The sequence below is a fragment of the Geotrypetes seraphini genome, chromosome 13 (genome assembly GCF_902459505.1).
Source record: "Geotrypetes seraphini chromosome 13, aGeoSer1.1, whole genome shotgun sequence".
In the NCBI taxonomy this organism is placed as follows: Eukaryota; Metazoa; Chordata; class Amphibia; order Gymnophiona; family Dermophiidae; genus Geotrypetes; species Geotrypetes seraphini.
In genome coordinates this window covers 53,314,840-53,341,361 of record NC_047096.1, presented here as the reverse complement: position 1 = coordinate 53,341,361, position 26,522 = coordinate 53,314,840, and the positions used below count along the sequence as shown (strand labels likewise).

General features: G+C 42.5%; 1 protein-coding gene across 13 annotated transcripts in view; it reads left to right on the top strand.

Annotated features, from left to right (window-relative positions):
* Nucleotides 1–26,522, top strand: part of ST3GAL4 (ST3 beta-galactoside alpha-2,3-sialyltransferase 4) — a 434,440-nt gene that overhangs the window by 381,119 nt on the left and 26,799 nt on the right. For all 13 annotated transcript variants that reach the window (XM_033917742.1, XM_033917743.1, XM_033917738.1 and 10 more), the window contains 5 exons: nt 3,076–3,163; nt 4,781–4,861; nt 5,100–5,197; nt 6,172–6,235; nt 21,836–21,931. In XM_033917742.1, coding sequence (XP_033773633.1) covers nt 3,076–3,163; nt 4,781–4,861; nt 5,100–5,197; nt 6,172–6,235; nt 21,836–21,931 — 427 coding nt within the window. The remainder of the gene's footprint in view (nt 1–3,075; nt 3,164–4,780; nt 4,862–5,099; nt 5,198–6,171; nt 6,236–21,835; nt 21,932–26,522) is intronic.

Below are 26,522 nucleotides of genomic sequence, written 5' to 3'. Positions count from 1 at the left end.
AAATCGGCATTTGGACATTTTGACAATTAAAATGTCTCAAGTGCTGGTTTATACTCCCTTTTAGATGTATTTCTTTTTTGAAATTGAGCCCCATAGGGTTCGATGAATTCGTACAGTCAGAAACTATACACTAACTAAACTACAAGTGCTCTTTTACCTTGGGCATGCAGAGAGTCACAATACAAGATAATGCGTGGGTTACCCTTAACTCCAGAAAACATGTACTGTATAATTATGTGAAAAGGGCACCGCACTATATTAGAGAGGCTGCGTATGTGGAGAGTGTGTCCAATAATTGAAAACAAAAATCCTAGGACGAGTTTAATAAAAGGCTAGCAAAGATCATCAAAGTATAGTTGGATCTCAACCCCTAATTATACCTACAGTAAGTAGAAGATAAAAAACCTTCCAAATGACTCAATCTGCAACTATTTCTAGTAACTAGAATAACACTAGTAAGACAGTAAATGGAATATTAGTGGCAAGACAGTAGAAGTTGCAGAAAGCTCTAGAATACACAGAATAAATAACAAAAGCAAGAGAAATAATGTCATTAGAGAAAATAGTAATGTCTCAAAAAGGAGATTACAGTAAAAACAGACACAGTTCAATATTGAAACACTGTAGTCAGCATTATTTTGAACACCCACCATGAGATTTTATACAGTGCTGTTATTCATAGAAGTGGTAACACTGAATATATGTATATACTAGAGAATAACACGTGGACAAATTTTTCCCTGTCCTCACGGGAACTAATTTTCCTGTCCCGTTGAGTTCTTTTCCTGTCCCTGCCCCATTCCTGCAAGCTCTGTCCTCATAGTCACAAGCCTCAAACACTTTAAAATCATAAGTAGCAACATTCTAGAGCTCAGATTGTGATGTCATAATGCCTCATTCCACCAGTGCCTAAGCTGTGTATTCATCTGCACAAGCCTCAAACACTTTAAAATCATAAGTAGCAACATTCTAGAGCGCAAATGGTGATGTCATAATGCCTCATTCCACCAATACTTAAGCTCTGTCCTCATCTGCACAAGCCTCAAACACTTTAAAATCATAAATAGCAACATTCTAGAGCTCAGATTGTGATGTCATAATGCCTCATTCCACCAATGCTTAAGCTCTGTCCTCATCTACACAAGCCTCAAACGCTTTAAAATCATGTGTTCGAGGCTTATGCAGTTAAGGCAGAGCTTACAGGAATGGGACAGGGAAGTTGAGTTCCTGCGGGGACAGGGACAAATTTGTCCCTGTGTCATCTCTAGTATATACCTGCAAGCACCACCACTATATGGATAATCTTTATCCTGTCCAGAATTTATACTGATAGCAGATGAACATCACATTTTCCGTAGACTTAGGTGGAAACTCCCTGTGGTTTAATCATTAGCTTCCAAATCTGGGCCTGGAGGCACCCCAGCCAGTCCGATTTTCAGGATATCCACAATGAATATTCATGAGAGGGATTTAAATGCAGTGAAAGCCGTGCATGCCAATCTCTTTCATGGATGTTCATGAAAAGGCAGAGTCTACTTTTCATTATAGAATATGCACCAATTATGCCCCCTCTGGGTAAACTATATATAGATGCACTGTTACAGAATTACACCTCCCATCCCCCAATTGTCTTCATCCATATCATTATGAGGGTACTTTTATAAAGTGAATTTGACATGTATGTGGCTTGATGGTATGTACTTTGCAGGTACAGGGGTGGTGTGTGGCTGTAGCTTGCAGGCAGGTGCAGAGATCATAAAATGATGGTAACCAAGAGAAGATAGATAATTTGCAGGTATCACGCAGGAGCAGCTCGCACTTTGGTAGGTAAAATCTTTTATTCTTAAAAGGGGATTTCACATAAAAATTGCCCCGCATGGTTACACTTTGCCCACTACTGGGCTGCGTCAGCAGATCCTGCTATACTAGATTCGATACTGCCATCTGCATGTTGGGCTGAATTGCTGCTGATTTATTTGAATATTTGAATCAGCTCAAAGAGATTTGCCTGTGATCATTAGGAGTTTCAGCGAAACCTGCCTTGATGCAGCCCAGTAGTGGGCAAAACATGGTCACGTTGAGCGATTTTTATGTGTGACTTTCTGTTAAGAAGAAAAGATTTTATGTTACTGAAGTGTGATCTGCTCTTTTCCTACTCCGCCTAGATTATAAAATGCATAAATGTAAGTGTATTCTTGAATAATCTAGGTGCAGAGCACTGGTGTACCTGGCTTGGATGCCACCAGGTGCATGACACCCCTTCCCCCTTCTCCAGGCAGTGGGAGGTGTGTGGGTTTGCGTGCTTGTGGCTATCAGTTCTACCGCCTCCTCCCCCCTCCCCTACCCCTCGCCTAGCCCTGGAACAGGAAGTTGATATCAGAGGAAGTGGGAACTGGCAGAGCCGACAGCCACGTGTGTGTGGACTGTGGCCCTCCCAGCTTCTTTGTGCACCTCTTACCACCTGCACCTAGGGTGGACCACACCTACTGTCCTACCCTTGGTATACAACTGGTGCAGCTTCCTCCTACTTGACAGCAAGACTGTGCCTGCCGGCAGGCATGATTTTTACTATTTAAGCTAGTAGTGTTTTAAAAAGACACATAGGTGCCTATCTGTCTTTATAAAATAGTGCATTGTATCGCAAACTGTGTGTCCCGAGATACTGGTGAGGAGGAGAGGTGCTGGTGCCAGCTGACTGCTTATAGGACGTGCCTCTCGCACAGTAGAAGCATGTCCTGAAGTTGGTCAGCCAGCATCTGCGCCTCTCCTCCTCGTCTGCACCTCTGCTCCTTCTCCTCACCTCTCCTTCAGCAGCCCCCTCCCCCCGGTCGGCAATAGGAGGCTCAGGGCCGTGGCTGAAGGACATCCGCACAGGCACAGATGTTGACGTGATGACATCATGTGACACATTGAAATAGTGCCTAAGTTGGTGCTTAGTTTATTAAACCAAGCGCCCTGTTCTAAAATTACTCTGTGTGTTGGCAACCCAATGTCACCCCTATGGTTGGCTCTTTTACTCTCACCCCGTTCTTTGCACACTCTCACATTCTGCTTTGTCCATTCTTTTTTCTCTAGACTGGAGGGTTCTGGCTCTATTCATGCTGGGAACTTTCTTCTCTGTGGCGGTGGTGTGGTACCTGCGAGCAGAACCCAATATGCCAGTGTAAGTTACGGTTCACAAACATTGGGGCAGTAAATAGATGAGGAAGCAGTCATTTGTTGGCACGAATGCTACATCTAGCAGAGCATAGCATCTTTCAAGGCTTCTCTCTATGGTCTTATGTGCAGGAAATGATATTAAATGCCAACAGTTCATGCATTCAGTATCAGGAACCGCCTTGAACCGCAAGGTAATGGCGGAATAGAAATCACTAATGTAATGTAATGTAATTCTTTAAGAAAAGTGTGCCCTGTATACATAGAGGGGGGAATTCCATTTATGTTGCCTAAAAAAATTGGCATAAAAATATCCATGCTTAGTGCTATACTATAAACTGCATCCAGAGTTAGGTACGGTCTGTAGCAAGTGTATCGCAAACTGTGTGCTGTGGTACACTAATGAGCCTTGCAAGGTTCCAGGTGTGCCGCCAGATGCTGGGAAGGAGGAGAGGTGCCAGTGCCGGCTGACTGCCTACAGGACGTGCCTCTCGCGGCAAGATTCACATCCTGTATGCAGTCAGCCAGTGCCGGCATCTCTCCTCGACGCACCTTTTCTTTTACAGCACTCCCTCTCCCCCCCACCCCTTCCCCCCCCACACACACTGATGTCTCAGGACCCCGACTGGAGGGCCTCTGTACATGTGCGGATGTCGATGAGATGACATCACACATTTGCATGATGTCATTGTGTTGACGTCAATGCACTTCTCGATGCCCTCGAGCCGTGGTCCTCAATTTAGTGTGCCTGTAGTTTGCGAAACTGGTTTACCAATATGCATACCACCTGTCCATGTGACTAAAATGTAGGCACAGCCTTCTATGCTAATGAAAACCTGGCATTAATGCCTGCGCCTAAATTGTGTCTGGTTTCTATAACAGTGCATTTAACTTTTAGAAATGCCTTTGGTCTGCCTATGCTCCTCCCCCTGCCATGCCCCCTTTTGAGATTCAAGCACTAGAATTTATTCACGTCACTTTATAGAATACACTTAGAAAGCTGTGTTTATAAATTCTAATTAGTGCTAATTATTGCTTGTTAATTGATAATAATCTGTGCAGCTTGGCTTGTTAACTAATTAAGTTGTGTATGCAATTCAGAATATACACAGATTTGAGCTCATAACTTTAGTCACAGTATACAGAATCTGGGGGAGTGTGGTTTTTTTAAGAAGAGTTCATCTATTATTGGCAAATTACATTATGTCACAATTGACAGCCCATCCTTAATGACCGGCTTTCCTATGCCTGAATCCTGCCCTGGCAGCTTATTGTAGTCTGGTACTTGTAAACCTGCAGGATGTTTGGGGTAGGAAGTTAGAGAGCCAGGAATGTGGTTGGGATCTGGACTAGTTAAAATTGAGAATTTGTGCTCTTGAAGAAGGGTGGGACTGAATGAGATGGAGAATTTTCACTTACTGATGAGGGTTTCACCTCTTAGATCAGGGGAAGGTGAGCAAAGCAAGAATATAGTTAGTACTTTGTTAGTTCCTGTAGTTATTTTTTTGACATATCCCTGTCATTTTTCTTGGTCCTGGGCTTTCCCAGGGAGTAAAGGGGAAGAACTTTGATTTGGAGGTTTCTCAGTGAGGAAAGCTTAAAGGGGTCTTTGTTTTCTTCCTAGCCCCTATGTGATTGCTGAGGATGACGGCATGATGTGTTTGCAGGGGAACATGGGAAGGAAGGCCTTACTACTGATAGAAAAGTAAGTACTCTACTGTTGCCCCAGCTTGTCCTTATTCAGATTTGAAGCTGGTTTGAAGGTAGGCGAAAGTTGAAATAGTTTCTGTCTACAGGTAAATTGGGCCAAAAATGAACAGACCACACATGATTTGTTGTCGATTTGAGTAAGGTGAACATCACTGCCAGTTGGTGCAGTCTGAACCATTTTTGAAGTCCCCCCTCCCTCCCAACTTCAGGTCTTCTCCCTTTTTTACCCGCAGTTATAGTCGGAATCATCCAGCATTCTTACAAATGAGCGACTTTTTCTGGGAGAAAAACCAGTCGGTTTATCAGCTGCCATATGGTACTCAGGGAAGTGGTAAGTAATACTACCTTAGGGCTGGATTTAGGGATTGGAAACTGGGGAAAGGGGGGAGGGGAGTTCTGTAGGTCAGTTTGCAAGTCCAGTGCTTGCAATAGCACATCTTTCCCCCATGATAGTGCAGTAGATAAAAGGTATTTGCAAAATGGATTGAAATATTGGATGGTCACTAAAAAAGCAGCAACATCTACCGTGAAATTAAGCAACAGCTGTAGTGAAAGTGAAGCTGGTTAGTGAGCACCAGGGTCCTGTGGTAATATTTTACTAGGAATGGTTCACACTGTCCCTAAATAAGTTTGATGACAAAAATGATTCCCTCAATAGAGAGTAGAATTATTGGAGTATCCACCAAAAAGCCTCTAATCCAGTGTGTCGCAAACTTTCCTCCCGGCAGCACACTAAATCTAGTGCCCCTGCTGGAAGGAACCCGGAAGTCGACGTGATGATGTCACGCACGTGTGTGACATCATTGCGTCGACATCCGCACCTGCGTGGAGACCCGTCTGGTCGCGACACCGCCAGTGGAGGGATCCGGGAAGTGCAGGGAGAGGAGGAGAGATGCTGGCAAGGAGGAGAGTCATCTGCGCCAGCTAACTTCCTACAGGACGTTCCTCTCGCCGCGAGAGGCACGTCCTATAGGCAGGCAGCCGGCGTGGTGACTCTCCTCCTCGCCAGTGTGTCGCGGCACACCAGAAATCTCAAGAGGAACACTGGTGTGCCGCGGCACACAGTTTGCGATACACTGCTCTAATCAATAGTAGTAGACTTAAAAGGCTATAACTTCACTGTGTCATGATTATAAATTTAAATGTTTCAGTGATAAGAGAGCCCTCCGTTTTTGCAACTCAAATGGGCACACAGCCTCACAGTCAGAGTTGTCTACAGATGAACCCAAGCGGGTATTCATTGTGAAACATCCCCAAGTAATTATTAGCATATTATTAAACTTTTACTCTCTCTTTTGCTTGCAGAAGAAATACTGCTTAAGGTACTGGCACTAACAATGAGATATGACATGCCTGACCGCGTACAGAGGTAAGGCCACAGGTGATCTTGTCACCATCATCTTTTTTTCTTTAAGTTTTCTTTTGACATGAGCTTGGGAGAGCTGTGTGTCTCATGACTGTAATAATAGCAGACATAGGCGTTGGAACCGGGGGGAGGAGGGTGTGAGGGGGTGCCACAGAGGCCATGGCTTCCCCCCAAATTGTCCATGGCTCCAGGGCTGGCGTTAGCCGTAGCCCAGGGTTTCTCAATGCGCATCACTCATCACCTACCCGCCGCTACATTAAATTACAGCCCCGGTGCCGCAACTGCAGGAAGGGATGGGCCAGCGCGTGCAGGAATTGATTTTATTTTCAATTTAGTGATCAAAATATGTCAGTTTTGAGAATTTATATCTGCTGTCTATATTTTGCACTATATTTGTCTATTTTTCTATATTTGTTACTGAGGTGACATTGCATATTTTAAAGTTATCTGCCTTGACATCTTTGAAAATCCCCCAAATATAAATGGTAATTAACATTTTCTCTGCGTACATTGTGCTTTGTGTTTGTTTTATTTTGTGATTAACCATTATGTGTTGTTAATAATATTTTATTGTATGTATATATGAAAAATATGGCATTACAATTAGTACTATGGGGGGGGTGGGGTCTGGAAGGGAGCTTTCAGGCCCCCCTCCAAACAAAAAAGTGTTCCGCTGCCTATGGCAGCAGATACTACAGGGCAAGACTGAGGTGGATCAGCAGTGCTGAAGATGCATGTTTCCTGTGTTAAAACCACCCCCCCAAACCCCAATGTGATCAAGCAAGAATTTTGCTGGTATTTTGTAGTCTACCTCATCTGTGATATTTGACACCATCCCAGATAAACCGAGTGCCAATTCTTACTACATTCTAATTCTTGCTACGTATGTAGGCTGTGCCATTAGTGGTCTTCATTGTTTACGTTTCTCTCTGATTTTCTTAGCTTGGATTCCTGTAGTCGGCATTCCAACCGTCCCCCTAGATATGAAGTTACCATCCCGCAGCCATCAGCGTTGGATACAGTTTGGTTAAGTGACTGAGTTTAGCTAGGCAGACAATAGCTTCACTATATTCTGGTAATGAAAAGTAGGCTGGTTAGCAACGGCTTTATATCTTAGTACCCCAAACTTTTATCATAACATCCTCAAAGGGTTAAAGGTATTCTGCCTCTCTTCCCCTTTGCTTTCTTGAAGCTAAGGACCCGGAACTGCCCTGCCCAGCCCATAGGATGGTGCTTCAGTTTCTGCTGCTGTGGTGTGGTCCATTTCCCATCATGCCTTCCTGGGACCTCTCTCCCTCCCAGTGCCTTGTTGTTGGTAACTAAGACTCTGCCCCATATTCTCTTGATATCCTTGTCCCACAGGCTGTCAGACACCAGTATTGATACTGGAAGTTTGCAAGTCCAGTTTTCTATAGTTCTCTCTCATGCAAGGCTAATTTTTCTTTGTTTTATGTCTGGTTTCCTCCCGTCCATTTTTCATCTGGGCGTCATGAATGGAGCTCTCACTCTCTCCCACACTGGTTTCTTATCAGTGATCCAACATGCACAGCCCACCTGTCTCATCAGTGAGCTATCATGCATAGCCTTTTTGTGCCACATCCCATCTGACTTTCAGAGAGCCATTGTACACAACCTTTTGTTTATTTCTTTAGAAGACCATCGTGGGTATAATTCAAGTGGCTGAAATCTGTAGCTGCTGCCAGGTGCATCCATTGTGTGCCAGTAGCAGAGCAGTCAGCAGTGTCGTCATGTTCCAGTACCCTGGACCTGGGAATACTGACGTCCTTGGTTTACCATTGTTACTGCACAGTTTGAATGCTCCCATCAGCAACCAGGGAGCCCTTGTGCTTTTAGCTGGTGTGAGCCCAGGGAAAAGACTATTTCCCCTTCTTTTAAGGTAGTCCCCCATTTAAAGTAGTCCCTTATACTTGGTTCCCCATTTCAACTTAGAATGTTCATCAATAGCCACACGCAGACTACACCTGTTTAATCACCCAACACTAAAGGCCTGCCGTTACAAAAGATACCTGAATAGAACACTTGCCTTCCAAGCAGGTCAACTGAACGATTGGCTGGGAAACATTATCACGCACTCCTCATCCTATCTAAGTTTCAGAAAACTTGTAAAAACAAACTTGTTTAACCAATTTGTAACCAAGTTCTATCAAGCCTCTCCTCTCCAACCCTAACCGAATTGTTCCCAAAATCTCTTATGCCTCACCTCTGTATCATGCTCTCTTGTATTTTGATGATCTTACATTGTACCTGTATTCGCTGTTTGTCCAGCTCTTCTTTGTTGTAAACCGCCTCAAACTACCATGGCTTTGGCAGTATATAAGAATAAAAATTATTATTATTAAAGTGACAATCTCCTTTTTAGTTTGTATTCTTCCTTGATTTGCTTGGCTAGAAAGGCAGTATAAACATAAATGATCTGCTGACATGCACAGAGAGAGAGTAGCTATTTAGCTTGTTAACATTCTACAGATGTTCTAGTGTTCCACAACAATGAAAAGATGAAAAATAAAAAAGGCCTATCCTAAACCTTTGGGTAGGACCACTGTTCCCTTTAAGCTGAGTAAGAGTCCTCCAGCTGCATAGCCTCCAGTAGGGGGTGCTGTTTCAATAGTGTGCTGTTTCAATAGTGTATATTTGTCTATTTTTGTATAGTTGTTACTGAGGTGACATTGACCTCTGAAAAAACCCCGAATTCAAATGATAATTAACATTTTCTCTGCGTAGAGTGTGCATTGTGTTTTTTTAAAATTTTATTGTTTGTTTCAAATCTATTCTCGGTATGGCCCCCCCCCTATACCTGGCCTCCCATTTTAAATTGAATTGCACCACCAGGCCTTCACACAGAATTCATATGTTCAGTCACCCTATAATAAAAACCTGCCGATACAAAAGATTCCTTGACAGAACACTAGCCTTCCAAGCAAGTCAACAAAACGTCTGGCTAGGCATCATCATCAAGCACTCCTCATCCTATCTTAACTTCAGAAAACAAGTTAAAACCAACCTGTTTAACCGATTTGTAACCTAGAACTCTTAAACCTTCTCCTGAACTCTTAGCCACATGTACTCGATATCCCCACATTGTGACTTTATGTAACCAAAGGTTTTGTAACTTCTTCAAATTTTTATTGTAATTACTTCAATCTCTTTGTATTGTAACTACTTCGCTGATTGTCCAGTGCCTCTTGTTGTAAACCGCCTCGAACTATCATGGCTTTGGCGGTATATAAAAATAAAATTATTATTATTATTTTCAGTTGCTAGGGATAGGCAGGTTCCCCGGAGTCCTGCAAAGCTTGCTTGTCCCTCACTATTAGAAATGTGATAGCGATACAGCACTCCCTACTGGCAGGATTGTAGGTGGAGGATGGGACTTATTGGACCTGACTCAGTCTAGAAGACAAAGGTTCCTGATAAAAAACTGAATGGAGTTAGGCTGAAATGGGCTACAAGAGACTACAGAGTGGGTATTCAAAGTGATTTAACTAGCCAAAAACAGCGCCTGGCTGGTGAAATCACTTGTACAGGCTACCCATTTAAATTTAGCTGTACTTAGGGCTAGATTCACTAACCTGACTTCAGGGGCCGATTCCAGCGGGCCTGACGAATTCTCAAAACAATAATATTGAAATAAGGGCGATCGGAGGAACGCCCCCCTCCGACTGCATGGATCGCTAGTGTGCGATACTGACACTTGCGCAGACCATCTGTAGATGGTCTGCGCATGCGTCTAAGACCCTTCTGAGCCATTACTTTTGTGTTTTTACTTTACTAGCCCAGCGAGCCTGTGGTTTAACCCGCTTAAACCTGCAGATTAAAACCACGGGCTCGCTGTGCGGGGAAGGGTAGGCAAGATTCGGGGCAGCAGGCAGGAGAGATTCGGGGGAGAGCAGGGCGGTTATTTGGGGGAGAGCAGAGCGGCAGGCAGGAGAGATTCGGGGGAGAGCAGGGCGGTTATTTGGGGGAGAGCAGAGCGGCAGGCAGGAGAGATTTGGGGGAGAGCAGGGTGGCGATTTGGGGGAGAACAAGGTGGCGATTCGGGGGAGAGCAAGATGGCGATTCTGGGGAGAGCAGGGCAGCAGGCAGGAGAGATTCGGGGCAGAGAGATAAATATTATCGGGACAGCAGAGACCAGGGCGTGCAGAGAACAGGGCAGAGAGCACGGCGGCAATGGAGCTGGAGAGTTGGAAAGGACGTTTGCAACTGGTCCCCAGCAGTCGCTCCTTGGGTTGATCGGCCAGCCCAGTCGGTTTGAAAGATTTCATTAGTGAATCAGGTCCCTGCCTGCTATGCCTGTCGTTCCCCTCATTTGCATGCGCAGATTGGAAGCGGATCGCAGGAGAGGTTAGTGAATCAGGTCAGGGAAAATCGGGTCGCAAACTGATTGGTACGCGATCAGTTTGCTTAGTGAATCTAGCCCTTAATCAGTTAGTGTCACTGAATATCATGACAGACCGCTAAATTGGCTATTTTGTGGGCAGTCTAGGGGTGGAGTTGGCACTTATGCAGTTAAGAGCGGATATTCAGCACTTAACCACCTAAGTTAAGAGGTCAAATCAGACTGCATAAAACACAATCCAATCTTTATGCAGTGTCGCATAAGAGAAGAGCTAGCCACATAAACACGAATATTCAGTGCCCAGGCATGCGTTTTCACATAGGAAGAAGCCAAAGCAGTGGCAAAATTGAAAGGCGCATAAAATATCCACAAAAGAACATCGGTGACAAAGGGAGAGAGAAGTGCAAATGTTAAGTTGGAGCCATTACTGCGTATGAGGCTTAAGAACATAAGAACAGCCTTACTGGGTCAGACCAATAGTCCATCAACCATCCCAGTAGCCCATTCTCACGGTGGCCAATCCAGGTCATTAGTGCCTGGCCAAAACCCAAGGTGTAGCAATATTCCATGCTACCGATCCAGGGCAAGCAGTGGCTTCCCCCATGTCTTTCTCAATAACAGACTATGGACTTTTCCTCCAGGAACTTGTCCAAACCTTTCTTAAAACCAGCTACGCTATCCGCTCTTACCACATCCTCTGGCAACGCATTCCAGAGCTTAACTATTCTCTGAGTGAAAAAAAATTTCCTCCTATTGATTTTAAGAGTACTTCCCTGTACCTTCATCGAGGCAAACCAGTGAAAAGCTTGGTGGGGCCAAGTGATTCTTATCTACTGAGATCATCTGTGTTTCTATGACTAAAATGATCCTGGAGAAGAGGAAAATTATTACAGACTCCTTTCTCATATAAGCTGCTTGGTTACATTTTCCCAGTTTTGGCATTGATATGTTGCGTTCATGTTCTGATAAATCCAGCCCCTGGAGTATGGGTGTGTTTGGGATTTAGAGCCCAATGAACACTCCCCTTGGCAATGTCTTGCTTCATCAAGGTCTTTTCCCACAGACAGGTTTCAAAACAATACAGCAAAGTTCACAAGCTTTCTCTTGGAAAGGTGTCCAGGGGGAAAAATACTCACAGATCTGCACTTGCTCTTTTTCTTTGGATACCCTATCCTTCAAAACAAGTTGCTTAGTTTGAATTTGGAAAACTACATATGTTGTTTCATTATATAACCAGTACTACTTATCATTGCTAAACTGCTACCAGGCTTGCAGAACATTATACGGACAGCCTCTGCACAACAGAGCTTCCAGTTTAGTCAAGACAGGCATACATCAGAGATAGCCTAGGGATTAGAGCAGCAGCCTGTGAAGCAGAGAAACTGGGCTGCTTTTGCATTTGCTGCACTGGGAATCACCACTGCGGGCCTTGTAAACGGAGCTCTTAACTCTTTATTGTCTCAGGTACAAATTTAAGGGCCATTTTACTAAGCTCTGTTAATAGATAGGCATAGTGTGTCCTAAGACAGGGCTTTCACATTTACCAAAACCATTTCTATCACGGCCACAAAATTGACTTTTTTTAAAAATAAAATTACTTTATTTACAATTTTACAAAAATTAATCCAAGCAGAAATACAGAGATAAGATTATAATATAGGCATATATAAATAAGAAAAAATATAATTAAACTCTTAGGTCTCCTTTTACTAAGGTGCACTAGCGTTTTTAGCGCACGAAGGATATTATCGCCCGCTACACCGCACGCTACTCGTCTAGAACTAATGCCAGCTCAATGCTGGCGTTAGCGTCTAGTGTGCGTGGCAATGTTGCAGCGCTATTCCACAGGTTAATGCCCTAACGCAGCTTCATAAAAGGAGCCCTTAATTAGACCACTGTATTATACAATAGAATGGACACTTGAAAATAAAAGATTTAAAAGGAATTTAAAACGACATTTTTTTATTTCTTGAATATTTGGCCACATGCTAATGTTAGCATTAATGTGCGGCCATTTCAAAAATTTAACGTGGGAACATTTAGGGCCTGATTTTATAAACAGTGCCTAGCGGTGCCATCTCTTGGGTACCATTCAGGGGGTTGTCAGTTAACCACTAGGTGCTGTTTACAGAATTGTGTCTAGCATGCCTAACTTGATTTAGGCACTGCGAGGTGTCCTAATGTTAGACGCTGGTATTTTAGGCTACGGTTTTCCTGGCCTAATTTACTGGCACATAATACAGATGCCTACTAATGCCTAAGTAGGATTCTTTAGTTCAGGTGCAGAACTTTGTAACGTGGGAGACATGAAACCGGCAAATTAAAGAGGGATTCCTTGAAATTGCCTGTGGCGAAACATAGTCCTATGTCGGAGTATGTACCCCTAGCCGCGTTTGCAAAACAAAGCAACAAGCATTAAGATGAGTACTTGCTAAGATATATTTATTATATTAAATTATTACTAAGCAGTTAAAGCACTTTAGAAAATCTATATATATATAAAATCGGAGGTATGTATGTGTGTATGTATGTGTGTGTGTATGTGCCGCGATCACGCAAAAACGGCTTGACCGATTTGAACGAAACTTGGTATGCAGATCCCTCACTACCTGGGATGATATGTTCTGGGGGTCTCTCGGCCCACCTGCACATGTGGGCAGAGCTACAAACATAAAATCACGTTTCACCCATTCATGTCAATGGAAAAAATGAAAAAAGCTGCCATTCTCACAGTAATTCAAAACCGGCTTGACCGATTTTAACGAACCTTGGTATGCAGATCCCTCACTACCTGGGGTGATATGTTCTGGGGGTCTCGCAGCCCACCTGCACACGTGGGCGGAGCTACAAACAGAAAATCAGATTTCACCCATTAATGTCAATGGAAAAAATGTTAAAAGCTGCCATTCTCACAGTAATTCAAAAACGGCTTGACCGATTTGAACCAAACTTTGTATGCAGGTCCCTCACTACCTGGGCTGATATGTTCTGGGGGTCTCGCGGCCCTCCTGCACACGTGGGCGGAGCTACAAACAGAAAATCTGATATCACCCAATCATGTCAATGGAAAAAATGTAAAAAGCTGCCATTCTCACAGTAATTCACAAACGGCTTGACCGATTTGAACTAAACTTGGTATGCAGATCCCTCACTACCTGGGGTGATATGTTCTGGGGGTCTCTCGGCCCACAACTCTATGTTGCTTGCTCAAGGGTGGGTTCCCCCAACAAGGTATATGTTCTTGCTCCTGGAGGTGAAACTAAAAATTTTGTTTATAATCACGTTTTGCGTTAGTTGTATTGTATTCATTTTGTCAAATATTTCACATTATAATTTGAATATTGTACTTTTTATTAAGCTGTAAAACAATAATTTCATTCACTACTATAAAGTATCTTTATTTGAATCCATTTACAGTGTTATTGCTATAATTAAATACCCGTGCAACGCCGGGTCATCAGCTAGTAATATATAATATATTAAAAAAAAGACCGATGACGAGTCTGGTGCTATTTGTCTGTGTGTATGAAACTTATATTACATGCAGCTGCACCGCCAAGGTCTATGAGATGAATATTTAAGGTTGCTCTCGATTAATGCTAATGCCTAAATCATACCGTGCTTTTTCTACATCCCTAACCATGCCATGTTTATGTTTTGTGGGTAGCATTAGGCACCTCGACTTAGGTGTTGGTAGGCATTACTCTGAGTTCAAAATACAAAAATCTTTCTATATTTAAAAGTGAATATTTAAACTAAGTACAAAAAAGTGCTCAGAACCAATGACTGGTAGTAAAAAGATCATGCCGGGGTTTTACCCCTAGAGAAAATCTTTACTTGTTCAATCATCGCACTTTAAGTATTGTACTGTATTGGTGACTATTCCAACTTCTCAAAGTGTCATAAACATTCAAAAAGTTTTTAGTGTACTCATTTTGGATGTCTAATTGTTCCAGGTTCTGATGCGTTTCGCCAGACCGGGCTTCCTCAGAGAACCCACACAGAAGTCTCAAAATGGTTGTGATCTAATGTTCTTTCCTTGTGTGGGTTCTCTGAGGAAGCCTGGTCTGGCGAAACGCATCAGAATGCCTACTATTTCTGAATGTAATTCACCTTGAACTACCACTGGAAAGATGTGAGCTAAATATAAATAAAAAAATACATGACTAACAAGAGAGTCTAGGACAGGGGTGCCCAAATGATCAATTGCGATGAACCAGTAGATCGCGAAGGCAACATGAGTCGATCATGTTGCCTTCGAATTCTACCTGCTTCCCGTCGCAGAAGCGCCGAGCCGATCAGCCTTCCCCACCCAATGTCAATTTTGAGAGGTAGTTCCAGGTCAGCCAATCGCTGCTTGGCTGATCCGGAACTTCCTCTCTGACGTCAGAATTGATGTTGGGGGTGTAGGCTGGTCGGCCCGGCGCTTCTACGTCGGAAAGCAGGGAGAGCTTGGGGTGCGGTGGTTTGGGGGCCTGTTCCCCGATGGCGGAAGCAGTGGCTTGGGGGAGAGCAGGGAGAAAAAGAAAGGGAGTAGGCTGGAAAACAGAAAGAAGGGGGGCAGGGAGACAGAAAGAAATAAGGGAATCAGAAAGAAAGGAAGACAGGGGGGAAGAGAGACAGAAAGAAAGAAAGGGGGCATGGAGAGAGACAGACAGAAAGAAGGGGGGCAGGAAGGCAGAAAGAAAGAAGGGAGAAAGAAAGAGGGAGCAGGGAGAGAGAAGACAGACAGAAAGAAAGGGGGCAGGGAGAAAAAAGACAGCTAGAAAGAAAGAAGGGGCAGGGAGAAAGAAAGAAAGAAAGAAAGGGGAGGGGGCAGGGAGAGAGGAAGAAAAAGTTGGCGGAGGGAATAAGGTCTGGAAGCATACAGCAGGCTGAAAGAAGGGAAGAAATATTGGATGCACAGTCAGAAGAAGAAAGTACAACCAGAGATTCATGAAATCACCAGACAACAAAGGTAGGAAAAATGATTTTATTTTCAATTTAGTGATCAAAATGTGTCCGTTTTGAGAATTTATATCTGCTGTCTATAGTTTGCACAATGGCCCCCTTTTACTAAACCGCAATAGCAATTTTTAGTGCAGGGAGCCTATGAGCATTGAGAGCAGCGCAGGGCATTCAACGCAGTTTCCTGCACTAAAAGCAGCTATCGCGGTTTAATAAAAAGGGAGGGGGTATCTTTGTCTATTTTTTTATAGTTGTTACTGAGGTGACATTGCATAGAGTCATCTACCTTGACCTCTTTGAAAAAAAACCCAGAATATAATAATAATAATTTTATTTTTTATATACTGCCCAACCAGAAGTTCCGGGTGGTTCACAACAAGAGAACTGAGGCATATCAGTGAAGATGCAAGATACAGTAGAAATCAGTAGAATACAATGCTATAAAATACAACATGATACAATGTAGAGTGATACCAAGCCAAGTCATTGCATAAATTTACCAAACAGATAGGTTTTCAGTGATTTTCTAAACTTATAGTAAGATTGGGAGTGGGCAATCAGAGAACGCATCCAAAAGTTCATTCTGCCTGCTTGAAAGGCTAGAGTTTTGTCTAAAAAACTTTTAAAATGGCAGGCTTTCGGAGTAGGGTACATGAACATACCCGAGTTTCTTGTGTTCTTGCTTAATGTGAATAGATTTAATTGGGAGGATAAGTATGATGGTAGTAATCCAAAGAGAGCTTTATAAGAAATGCAGCTTAATTTAAAAATGACTCTAGTTTCAAAAGGGAGCCATGGAGTTGCATGTAAAAAGGGCTTATATGGTCAAACTTTGTCAGTCCAAAGATCAAATGTACAGCAGCATTTTGAACCAGGTGAAGTCTTTGCAGTGTTTTCTTGGTTGACCCTAGATATGTGATATTACAATAATCTAAGGTGGATAGGATGGTGGATTGAACTAGTATTCTAAAGGACATCATGTCAAAATATTTTTTTATAGTTCTTAGTTTCCATAAAATGGCGAAGCATTTTTTAGTCAGTTGGTCTGTGTGTTTCTCGAACGTTAGGTGTCAGTCCATAGTTACTCCCAGGATTTTGATATGACTTAATATTTTAAATTTTTGGCCATTAAGTTGAATGGAAGTTTCTCTGAGTTTATCATTAGGACTAGCTAGGAAGATCTTAGTTTTCTCAGGGTTGAGTTTCAGTTTTGACTTGAACAGGGTAACCTACCAAACCCTTAGTTGCCCGGGAATAATGATACTTGCACAAACGTTTCCATCCAATATTATTTTTATTTAAAATTAACAGCAAACCTCAATTCATTAGGCCATATGTGCAAGAGGGTCGTCATACATAGTCAGGCATGTCAAAGTTCATCTCTCCTGACAAATATGATCTCCCTGAGAATCAACGCCCCAAAGTTCATTTATATACTTTTGCAGTACCTAGTATGACATCACAGTTGTCAACCAATCAACCAAGAGAGGCTGGCCGTTTGTGGAACAAAGATATTCCTTTTAACTTTTAGAGATACCAGGATTAAAGAAAAGTTTTACAAATCACATCCTTGTTTTACATCAATTTCTGAATGCGTAACACATTATAACGTACCCAATAAACACTTTGTAATTCTCAAAAAGTTTAAATCAACCAGTTCTTCTGTGTTTAGAGAACTCGTGTTTTGGAGAAAACTGACAGTCTGGGGTTTTACAGACACAAAAAGAACATACGTATAACCCCTCCTAACGAGAACTCCCAATATGGGCTAAATGAGCCCTCCATTCACAAGTTTCTGAAAGGTCAGATAGGTCAAACTGCAAATGAGTTACTTTTCTGGATTTCTCCAGGTTTAAAATATATAAAAACTATAGTTTATGATTTTATGTTCAAACATACATGCACACACATAATCAAACACATTCTCACGCATTCGGAGCCCCAAAACATTCATTAACCATTCAATACTTAAATACAAATTATATTCACTTTCTTCTATACCCAGCATTGGAATGTGAAATCAGATATGCTCCAAGCTAACTAGCTCAAGAACATCTGCTATCAGTTAGGCCATGAGGATCTTCTGGCGCGAACCCTTTAGACCAGGGATCTCAAAGTCCCTCCTTGAGAGCCACAATCCAGTCGGGTTTTCAGGATTTCCCCAATGAATATGCATTGAAAGCAGTGCATGCACATAGGATCTCATGCATATTCATTGGGGAAATCCTGAAAACTCGACTAGAATGTGATACTCAAGGAGGGACTTTGAGACCCCTGCTTTAGAGCAAAGAACAGACACAAAGAAGAATAGAAACAAAATGGAGGCAGATTAATACAAAATGAAGTTATTAATACCTGTATAAGTGTGTTATGTATATCTACCTGGCTTCCAGATGCATATACTCTTTCCCTCCTGGTAACCCCTAGTGTTTTCCTGTTATTCTCTAATGTCATTTTTCTGGCCTTTGCCGCAATCCATATTCAGTTTTTTATTGTTGTATTTATGCACCAACTTTTCATAAGTTTCTGTTGGGCATGGCCATAACTATCACATATGCATCTAACTAGATTTACCCAGAATCACATAAAAAGGAGGCATCTCATTTGTAGAAAAAATCTACAACATTCAAATTTTTTCTTACACACTATCCATTCCAATCCAGTATATCATAGCGCCCCCTACCAGCCATCCAGTGCCACTACTCAGACTGGAACATCCATTGTTTTATTTTTCCCAGGATATTTGAGATTAGGTTATTTAGTTCTGTTGAAAATGATTGGAGTGGTTTTAGTATAGTGATATCATCAGCGTATATGTAGAATGCCAAAGGGACTAAGTATATGTTGAACAGTGTTGGCGAGCCTTGCAGTCTTCTACATAATATCTGTGAGCAACCAACATACGTAAAGGGCCTCTTTTAGAAAGCCGTGGTAGTAATTCCCCTGCAGCAAATGCACTGAAGCTTATTCAGTTGCTGTGATTTTGGTGCATTTACTATGGGAGAATCGCTACTGCAGGTTTGCAAAAGAGACCCAAAATAAATGACAAGAATCCGATTAGCTAATTATAGGGGTGTGTGGACTATTAAACTGAACTGGGTAAAAGAGAAGAGTTTTACATATTCTACGCAATGGTGTCGGTTTCCAGAAATGCTGCTTGTTCAAATGAGCAACGCGATACTCAGAATTCAACATAGGATCAAAGGAGACACTGTGCACCTTCAGTGTGTTTCATTTTTCAAGCACACATTCTTTAAAGGGAGTGCATTACCTATAAGTGGTGGCGTCAGAGTTTCTAAGAGCCAGATCGTTTTTTGTTCTATCAGCATTTAGCATAAGACACTTGCCCCCCCTTATGAACCCGCATCAGTGTTTTTTTATTATCGGCCATGGCGGTACAAGCTGCGACGCTCACAGAATTCCTGTGAGCGTCAGAACTTTTTACTGCTGTGGCTGGCAATAAAAAACGCTAACGTGGCTTCATAAAGGAGGGGGGGGGGAGTTAGTTAGTTCTATTTTGTAAAGATGACAAAGGCATCTTTGAGCCTTTGTAATGTAGCCTTATATAATGACCCCTCTCCCCAGTAGCGTACAGATGTCCTTGTGCAAATTTTACCCTATTTTGAAGATGTCAATGTGTGCATGTAGTTTCAGGTTTAATTTTAATTTGATATACAGTATATCTCCGTGAATTTGCGGTTTGTGAATCGCAGACTCGGTCTTTTGTGTTATTTTCCGACCGCCTCTTCCTAGTACTAAAGTCAGGCTACACCAATCAGGAGCTGCTTTGACACGCCAGATAGCATGTCAAAGCAGCTCCTGATTGGTGTAGCCTGACTTTAGTACCAGGAAGAGGTGATTGGAAAATACTCGTAATGACCCTGCACCCGCCGGCACCCCAGCTGCCCTCTCCTGCCTCTGATCTGCTCCTAAACTGCATTTGTGGTTTTTCAAAATTTGCGGGTGTTCCTGGAACATAACCCCCATGAATTTCGAGGGAGTACTGTACAACCTATCTAGTAGTCTAAGCGGTGTGTTAAAATAAATTAATTTTAAGAAACATTTGTTGACGAAGACAGGTACAAATGAACATTAAACCAATACTCGCTACAAGAGGGAAGAAGGGAGAATAATTACATTATATTTCTAAAAAAAATAAAACAAGAGGGCAACACAGGGCATAAATTATACCGCCCCCCCCCCCCATCACAACTGTGAGCAGATTATGCCCCAGGATGCCTTAATGCAGATCACATAAAAGTGACGCTCTTTTATGCATCTACATTCTCTGCAGAAAACCTGCTTTACATGCTCTATAACATAAGCACCTAAATATAGACTAATCTAATCTTCTATTTCTGCATCGCACATACCTAAGCAGGCTCAAGGTGACTTACAAAGAGAAGTGAGAGAAAGCGGAGACTAATAGCACTAGCGCGTGAATGATACAGATTTGCCATTTGGCCTTTATCTGCCATCATGTATCTATGTTTCTTGTTAAGTAGTATTCTATAGGCCTGATATTCAGAAAAGGCTGAGTTCCTAAATTAGCCTCCTAAATTTGTACCCTATTTTCAGCCAAATTTAGCAGCATAACTTTTCAGCTGAAAATTCATCTTATTTTAGTAGCTTAGAAGTTATGCTCATAAATGTAGGCCATATCATCAAAAAGGAGAAACACCAGGGTAGTATTAAACTCTTCACTTTTTCAAAATGAGTAAAATCACTCCAATTATCATGCAAAAACCTCTTTATCTTCTGTCTTCTATACCAAGATGGTTTAAAAAAAAAAAAATAAAAAATCAGTGTTCAAAACTTCTTCTTAGCATCCCATGCACTAGGTGGGTCTTTTATACATGCTTCCTAAAATTTCTTTTAAAACTAAAACTGACCAGGAGAAGGAATATCAGAAATTCAACGTGTGAAGGGGATTATGGGGCCTCTTATAGCACACAGCTCTTTCAGAACCTACTTTACCAATCCCAGTTCTTTAATCATTTGTTCCTCCCCCCCAACCACCCTGTTTTTAGACAGCGCTGGAATCCTTGGGGATAGATAAGCGCAGTTTCACACTTTATTAGTGCACCTTGTTCTATGGAATATTTCATATATAATTAATTTTAAAAAACATTTCGCAAATAAAATCAAGAAATGGGGAGGAACAAATGATTAAGAACTGGGATTGGTGAAGTGGGTTCTGAAATAGCTGTGTGCTATATTTCTTTATACCGTGATATTTTTTAATTTGTATGTTCTTAACTTTTATATTCTGAAATGTATTCATAGACCCCTGATGAAAGCTATTGTTGAAACTTGGACAAGTTCGATTCTTCTTCAGTAAAATTTTATATGTTGCTCCTTTTGGTTGTTCCTCCTCCTTTGGACCACTTTTGTTGTCTTGTGTCACTGATTGCCCTGAAGTTGACCAGTTTCAAGGCACTGACACTGGCATCACTAGGCATGCTCAGTTTAACCAACACAACCCCCTCCCCCACAGTCTGAGCCCTGAACCTGTGCTGATGTATCGGTAGAACTAAGCATGTGGGGAGGGAGGGAAGATGCTTTTGTCGGAGCATTCCTGCTAGCTGCACTGACCATGTGCACTGCCACTGGTTTACAAGATGTTTGAAAGCACTAAAATAGGGAAAAGAAAGAAGGCCAGTAAAGTACCATGTTTCCCCGAAAATAAGACCTGTCCCAAAAATAAGCACTACCATGATTTTTAAAGATGCTCCTAATATAAGCCTTACCCCCAAAATAAGCCCTAGTTAAGATCAACCATCGAATATTCCTGACACTCCCCAACTCCATCCCTGACACTAGTGCTGCCCAACTCGCCGCAAAAAATTGGACTCGTCAACTCAGCATCCCCCAACCCGGTGAAACCTGACATACCTCCACTCCAAGGCCGCCTAAAGCGGCAGCAGCAGCAGTGCTCTAAACAGGCTGCTTCGTGGTCTTCCCCACTGGGGCTCTCCCTCTGCCGCATCACAGTGGGAGGGTCAGTAAGGTTCTGCTGCACAGGGGGATGGGAGGGAGCGATAGAAAGATGTGGCACAAGGGAATGGGTGAGAGGGGAGGAAAGATGCTGCACATGGGGGGGGGGGGAAGTAAGAAAATTGGAAGAATTGGGGTGGAGGAGAGGAAGGGAGAGATGATTGTTGTATATGAAAAAAAAATAAGATATCCCCCGAAAATAAGCCCTAATACATTTTTGGGACCCAAAATTAATATGACACTGTCTTATTTTCGGGGCAACATGGTATCTCTTAACTGTTTCTTTTGGGTTTGTTTTGCAGCTTGCCATGCTGGAGATGTGTAGTTGTGGGCAATGGACACAGGCTAAAGAATAGCTCCCTTGGAGATGTCATTAACAAGTATGACATTGTTATGAGGTAGGTGCTACCAATACACAGGACAGAGAGGCACGGATTTGGTATTATCCTGGGTACAATGCATACAGTGGAGGTAGTGTTTGTAAATTTATCTCAACCCTATTCATGCAAGGCAACTTGTTGAAATTTGTCAAAACATTCAGTCTAATCGACATTTAGTTGTCAATGTTTTATCAATGTTTTTAATAAGTCTTCAGTATATGCCAACCACCCGCCTATCAATTCATGGCTGAAGTATTGCCTGGCAAATTCATCCTAATCAGACTTATTTTTGTTTTTGTAAAAATTTTCAATATTCAAGTGCTCCTAAAGTGCTAGTTTTGTGCTCTTAAATACTTCTAAAATATTTTCAAACTTTAAACTTTACGAATCTTGTACTTAGCTTTATGCTTTGTATATTTGATTTCCTCTGTTTGTTAATTTCTGTTGAACGTCATGCTCCGACATGTTTTGTCAAAGGCTTTATCAAGAAGAGGTCCCCTAATGCATCTTTTTTTTCATATAAATCAACAATCTTTGTATAATTTAATAAATTCTCCAAATTATAATAAACGAAGTGTGTAACCCAAACAGATTAGCCCTTCATAGTAACATAGTAACATAGTAGATGATGGCAGATAAAGACCCGAATGGTCCATCCAGTCTGCCCAACCTGATTCAATTTAAATTTTTTTTTTTTTTTCTTCTTAGCTATTTCTGGGCGAGAATCCAAAGCTTTACCCGGTACTATGCTTGGGTTCCAACTGCCGAAATCTCTGTTAAGACTTACTCCAGCCCATCTACACCCTCCCAGCCATTGAAGCCCTCCCCTGCCCATCCTCCTCCAAACGGCCATGCACAGACACAGACCGTACAAGTCTGCCCAGTAACTGGCCTAGTTCAATCTTTAATATTATTTTCTGATTCTAAATCTTCTGTGTTCATCCCACGCTTCTTTGAACTCAGTCACAGTTTTACTCTCCACCATCTCTCTCGGGAGCGCATTCCAGGCATCCACCACCCTCTCCGTAAAGTAGAATTTCCTAACATTGCCCCTGAATCTACCACCCCTCAACCTCAAATTATGTCCTCTGGTTTTACCATTTTCCTTTCTCTGGAAAAGATTTTACCAGTGTTGATCCGCTGCATTCTGACTTAATCTCTGTAGTGCTAAGATGGCCGCGGCATTGTTTCTTTGGTCTTTATAAATCTAGGTGTTGAACCTGCATAGTGACCGGGGAATTCAAATCTTTGTGACTTTATAGTAATGTCATCCACTCGATCTCCTGTTTGAGTCCAAAAGGAGTCACGGTATTCAAAGTAAAAATCCAGCGCTGTTCCTTGCTATTTAGCCTCTTTTCATAATTTCCTCCCTCCCACCCTTCTTTTAAATGATCAATGATTCGCCATTGGATATCATCTACTGTGTGAGCCTTATCTAGTCAATGTTGAACCAACGGAGCCTGAATGTTGCCTGTCGAGATTCTAAATTTATGTTCATTCAGACATATTTGAACCAGTCGGCTGCTGCGTCCGATATATATCATATCTCATGGGCATACAATTACGTACACAACGTTGTGAGATTTACATGTGGTATGTGTGTGAGAATCAATAGTGATGGTTCTTTTCCCCCTCAATTGTTTTTTCACACCATTGGCATGGATTCCCCAAATAGAAACATCACTATTGACGTCACTACGCAGACACGTTCAACACCTAGAGTTATAAAGACCAAAGAAACAACGCCGTGGCCATCTTAGCACTACAGAGATTAAGTCAGGATGCAGCGGATCAACACTGAAGGGGGTAATCTGTTTGGGTTACACACTTCAAGAGAACGTTAAGAACACCTTGAATGAGCCAAGTGCAAAGTGATCCACCCACGTAATCTGCAGTGAGACCATATAGCACTTTATAACACAATAATCCAAATTTAAAGATGACTCTGCCCTCAACTGAAAGCCAGTGCAACCTACAATAGTAAGGCGTCAGATGACCTGACTTTTTAAAATTTAAAATTAACCTTACTGCAGTATTTTGGATCATTTGCATTCTATAAAGATTTTATTTGAAGGCCTGCACGAAATTTCAAACCGTTCTTTAGATATGTTAAATGGAAGCAAACGCTAGGGAGGAGGTGGGACCACTAGGCGACGGAGACAGAATGGGAGTGGTGAAGGAGGAGAAAGAAGTCACAGAAAGACTTAACATGTTCTTTTCGTTTTTATTTACAAACGAAGACACAACCAACATACCAGAACCTGAGCAATTCTTCAATGGAAATCAAGCAGAAAAATTAACATCCATGGAAGTGAGCCTTGAAGATGTGTGCAGGCAGATAGAAAAACTAAAAACTGACAAATCCCCGGGTCCAGACAGAATCCATCCAAGGGTTCTGAAGGAATTAAAGGAGGAGATAGTGGAACTACTGCAGCAAATTTGCAACCTATCCCTGAAAACAGGCGTGATCCCGGAGGATTGGAAGATAGCCAGTGTCGCGCCCATCTTTAAAAAGGGATCAAGAGATGACCCGGGAAACTACAGACCGGTGAGTCTGACCTCGGTTCCAGGGAAAATGGCGGAAGCACTGATAAAAGAAAACATCGATGAACATTTTGAAAGAAACGAACTTCTGATAACCAGCCAACATGTTTTCTGCAGGGGAAGATCGTGCCTAACTAACTTATTGCACTTCTTCGAAGGAATTAACAAATGGATGGACAGAGGAGACCCCATAGACATCATATACCTAGATTTCCAAAAAGCCTTTGAGAAGGTGCCTCATGAACGTCTACTCCGGAAACTGAAGAACCACGGGGTAGACGGAAACGTACATATATGGATCAGAAACTGGTTGGCGGGTAGAAGACAGAGGGTAGGGGTGAAGGGACACTACTCGGACTGGAGGAGGGTCACGAGTAGTGTTTCGCAGGGCTCGGTGCTCGGGCCGCTGCTATTTAATATATTCATAAATGATCTAGAAACAGGGACGAAGTGTGAGATAATAAAATTTGTGGACGACACCAAACTATTTAGTGGAGCTCGGACTAAACAGGACTGCGAAGAATTGCAAAGGGACTTTAACAAACTAGGGGAATGGGCGACGAGATGGCAGATGAAGTTCAACGTTGAGAAATGTAAAGTATTGCATGTGGGAAGCAGAAACCCGAGGTACAACTATACGATGAGAGGGATGTTATTGAATAAGAGTACCCAAGAAAGGGACTTGGGGGTAATGGTGGACATGACAATGACGAATAGAATGCTAGGTATAATCAAGAAGGGTATTACAACCAGAACGAAAGAAATTATCCTGCTATTGTATCGGGCGATAGTGCGCCCGCATCTGGAATACTGCGTCCAATATTGGTTGCCGTACCTTAAGAAGGATATAGCGTTACTCGAGAGAGTTCAGAGGAGAGCGACACATCTGATAAAAGAGATGGAAAACCTTTCATACGCTGAGAGATTGGATAAACAGGGTCTCTTTTCCCTGGAGAAGAGGAGACTTAGAGGGGATATGATAGAGACTTACAAGATCATGAAGGGCATAGAGAGAGTAGAGAGGGACAGATTCTTCAAACTTTTGAAAAATAAAAGAAGAAGAGGGCATTCGGAAAAGTTGAAAGGAGACAGATTCAAAACAAATGCTAGAAAATTCTTCTTTACTCAACGTGTGGTGGACACCTGGAATGCACTTCCAGAGGATGTAATAGGGCAGAGTACGGTACTGGGGTTCAAGTAAGGATTGGACAATTTCCTGCTGGAAAAGGGGATAGAAGGGTATCAATAGAGGATTACTGCACAGGTCCTGGACCTGTTGGGCCGCCACATGAGCGGACTGCTGGGCACGATGGACCTCAGGTCTGACCCAGCGGAGGCATTGCTTATGTTCTTATGCATAATAAATGATGTTGCAATAATTCAAAGTGCTGAGAATCAAAGACTGCACTAAAAACTCCACTTTTCAAGCAAATGCGTGGACAAAAAAGTGGGGTTTCAACAATAATAGTAGAACATGGCACTGTGTTGGACGTGCACAGAGTATAATGGTACAGACGTGAACTGGACTAGAATTATGTAACCCTTTGTTCCAGAAGATCATATTGTTTCCAAGGAGTAAGCTCAAATAATTATTTTCCCTGGTCCTCTCGCCACTATTACTTACATAAGCAGCAGAACACTGCTTTTTTTTGGGGGGGGGAGGGGGCAGGAGCTCTGCCCTAGCACAAGACTTCTAAACAGCTCCCGAGTCCCCCACCCACCTCCTCCAGGCACTTTAGTTAAATCTTCAGCATTCACCGTGCAATGTCTGCGAACAGGCCTGCCTCAGGAAGTAGAACGAAGGATTCTGGGGCAGATCTGCTCTCTGATGCTGCACGGTTGATTCGCGGTGGCTGCCCGAAGATTTATGCAACACCACCGGGAGAAGGGTGAGCGGGAGGGCCAAAAAAAAAAAAAAAAAGCGACTGAGAATTTTGGGGGAGACCATGGCCCCCGTGGCCTCCCCCATTCCAATTCCTATGTAAGTGTAACATTCATGTTCACCTTCAGGGGTGAAATGGATTCTATAGTAGGAGAAAGGGATTTCCCTTCAAGGCCTAAGGTA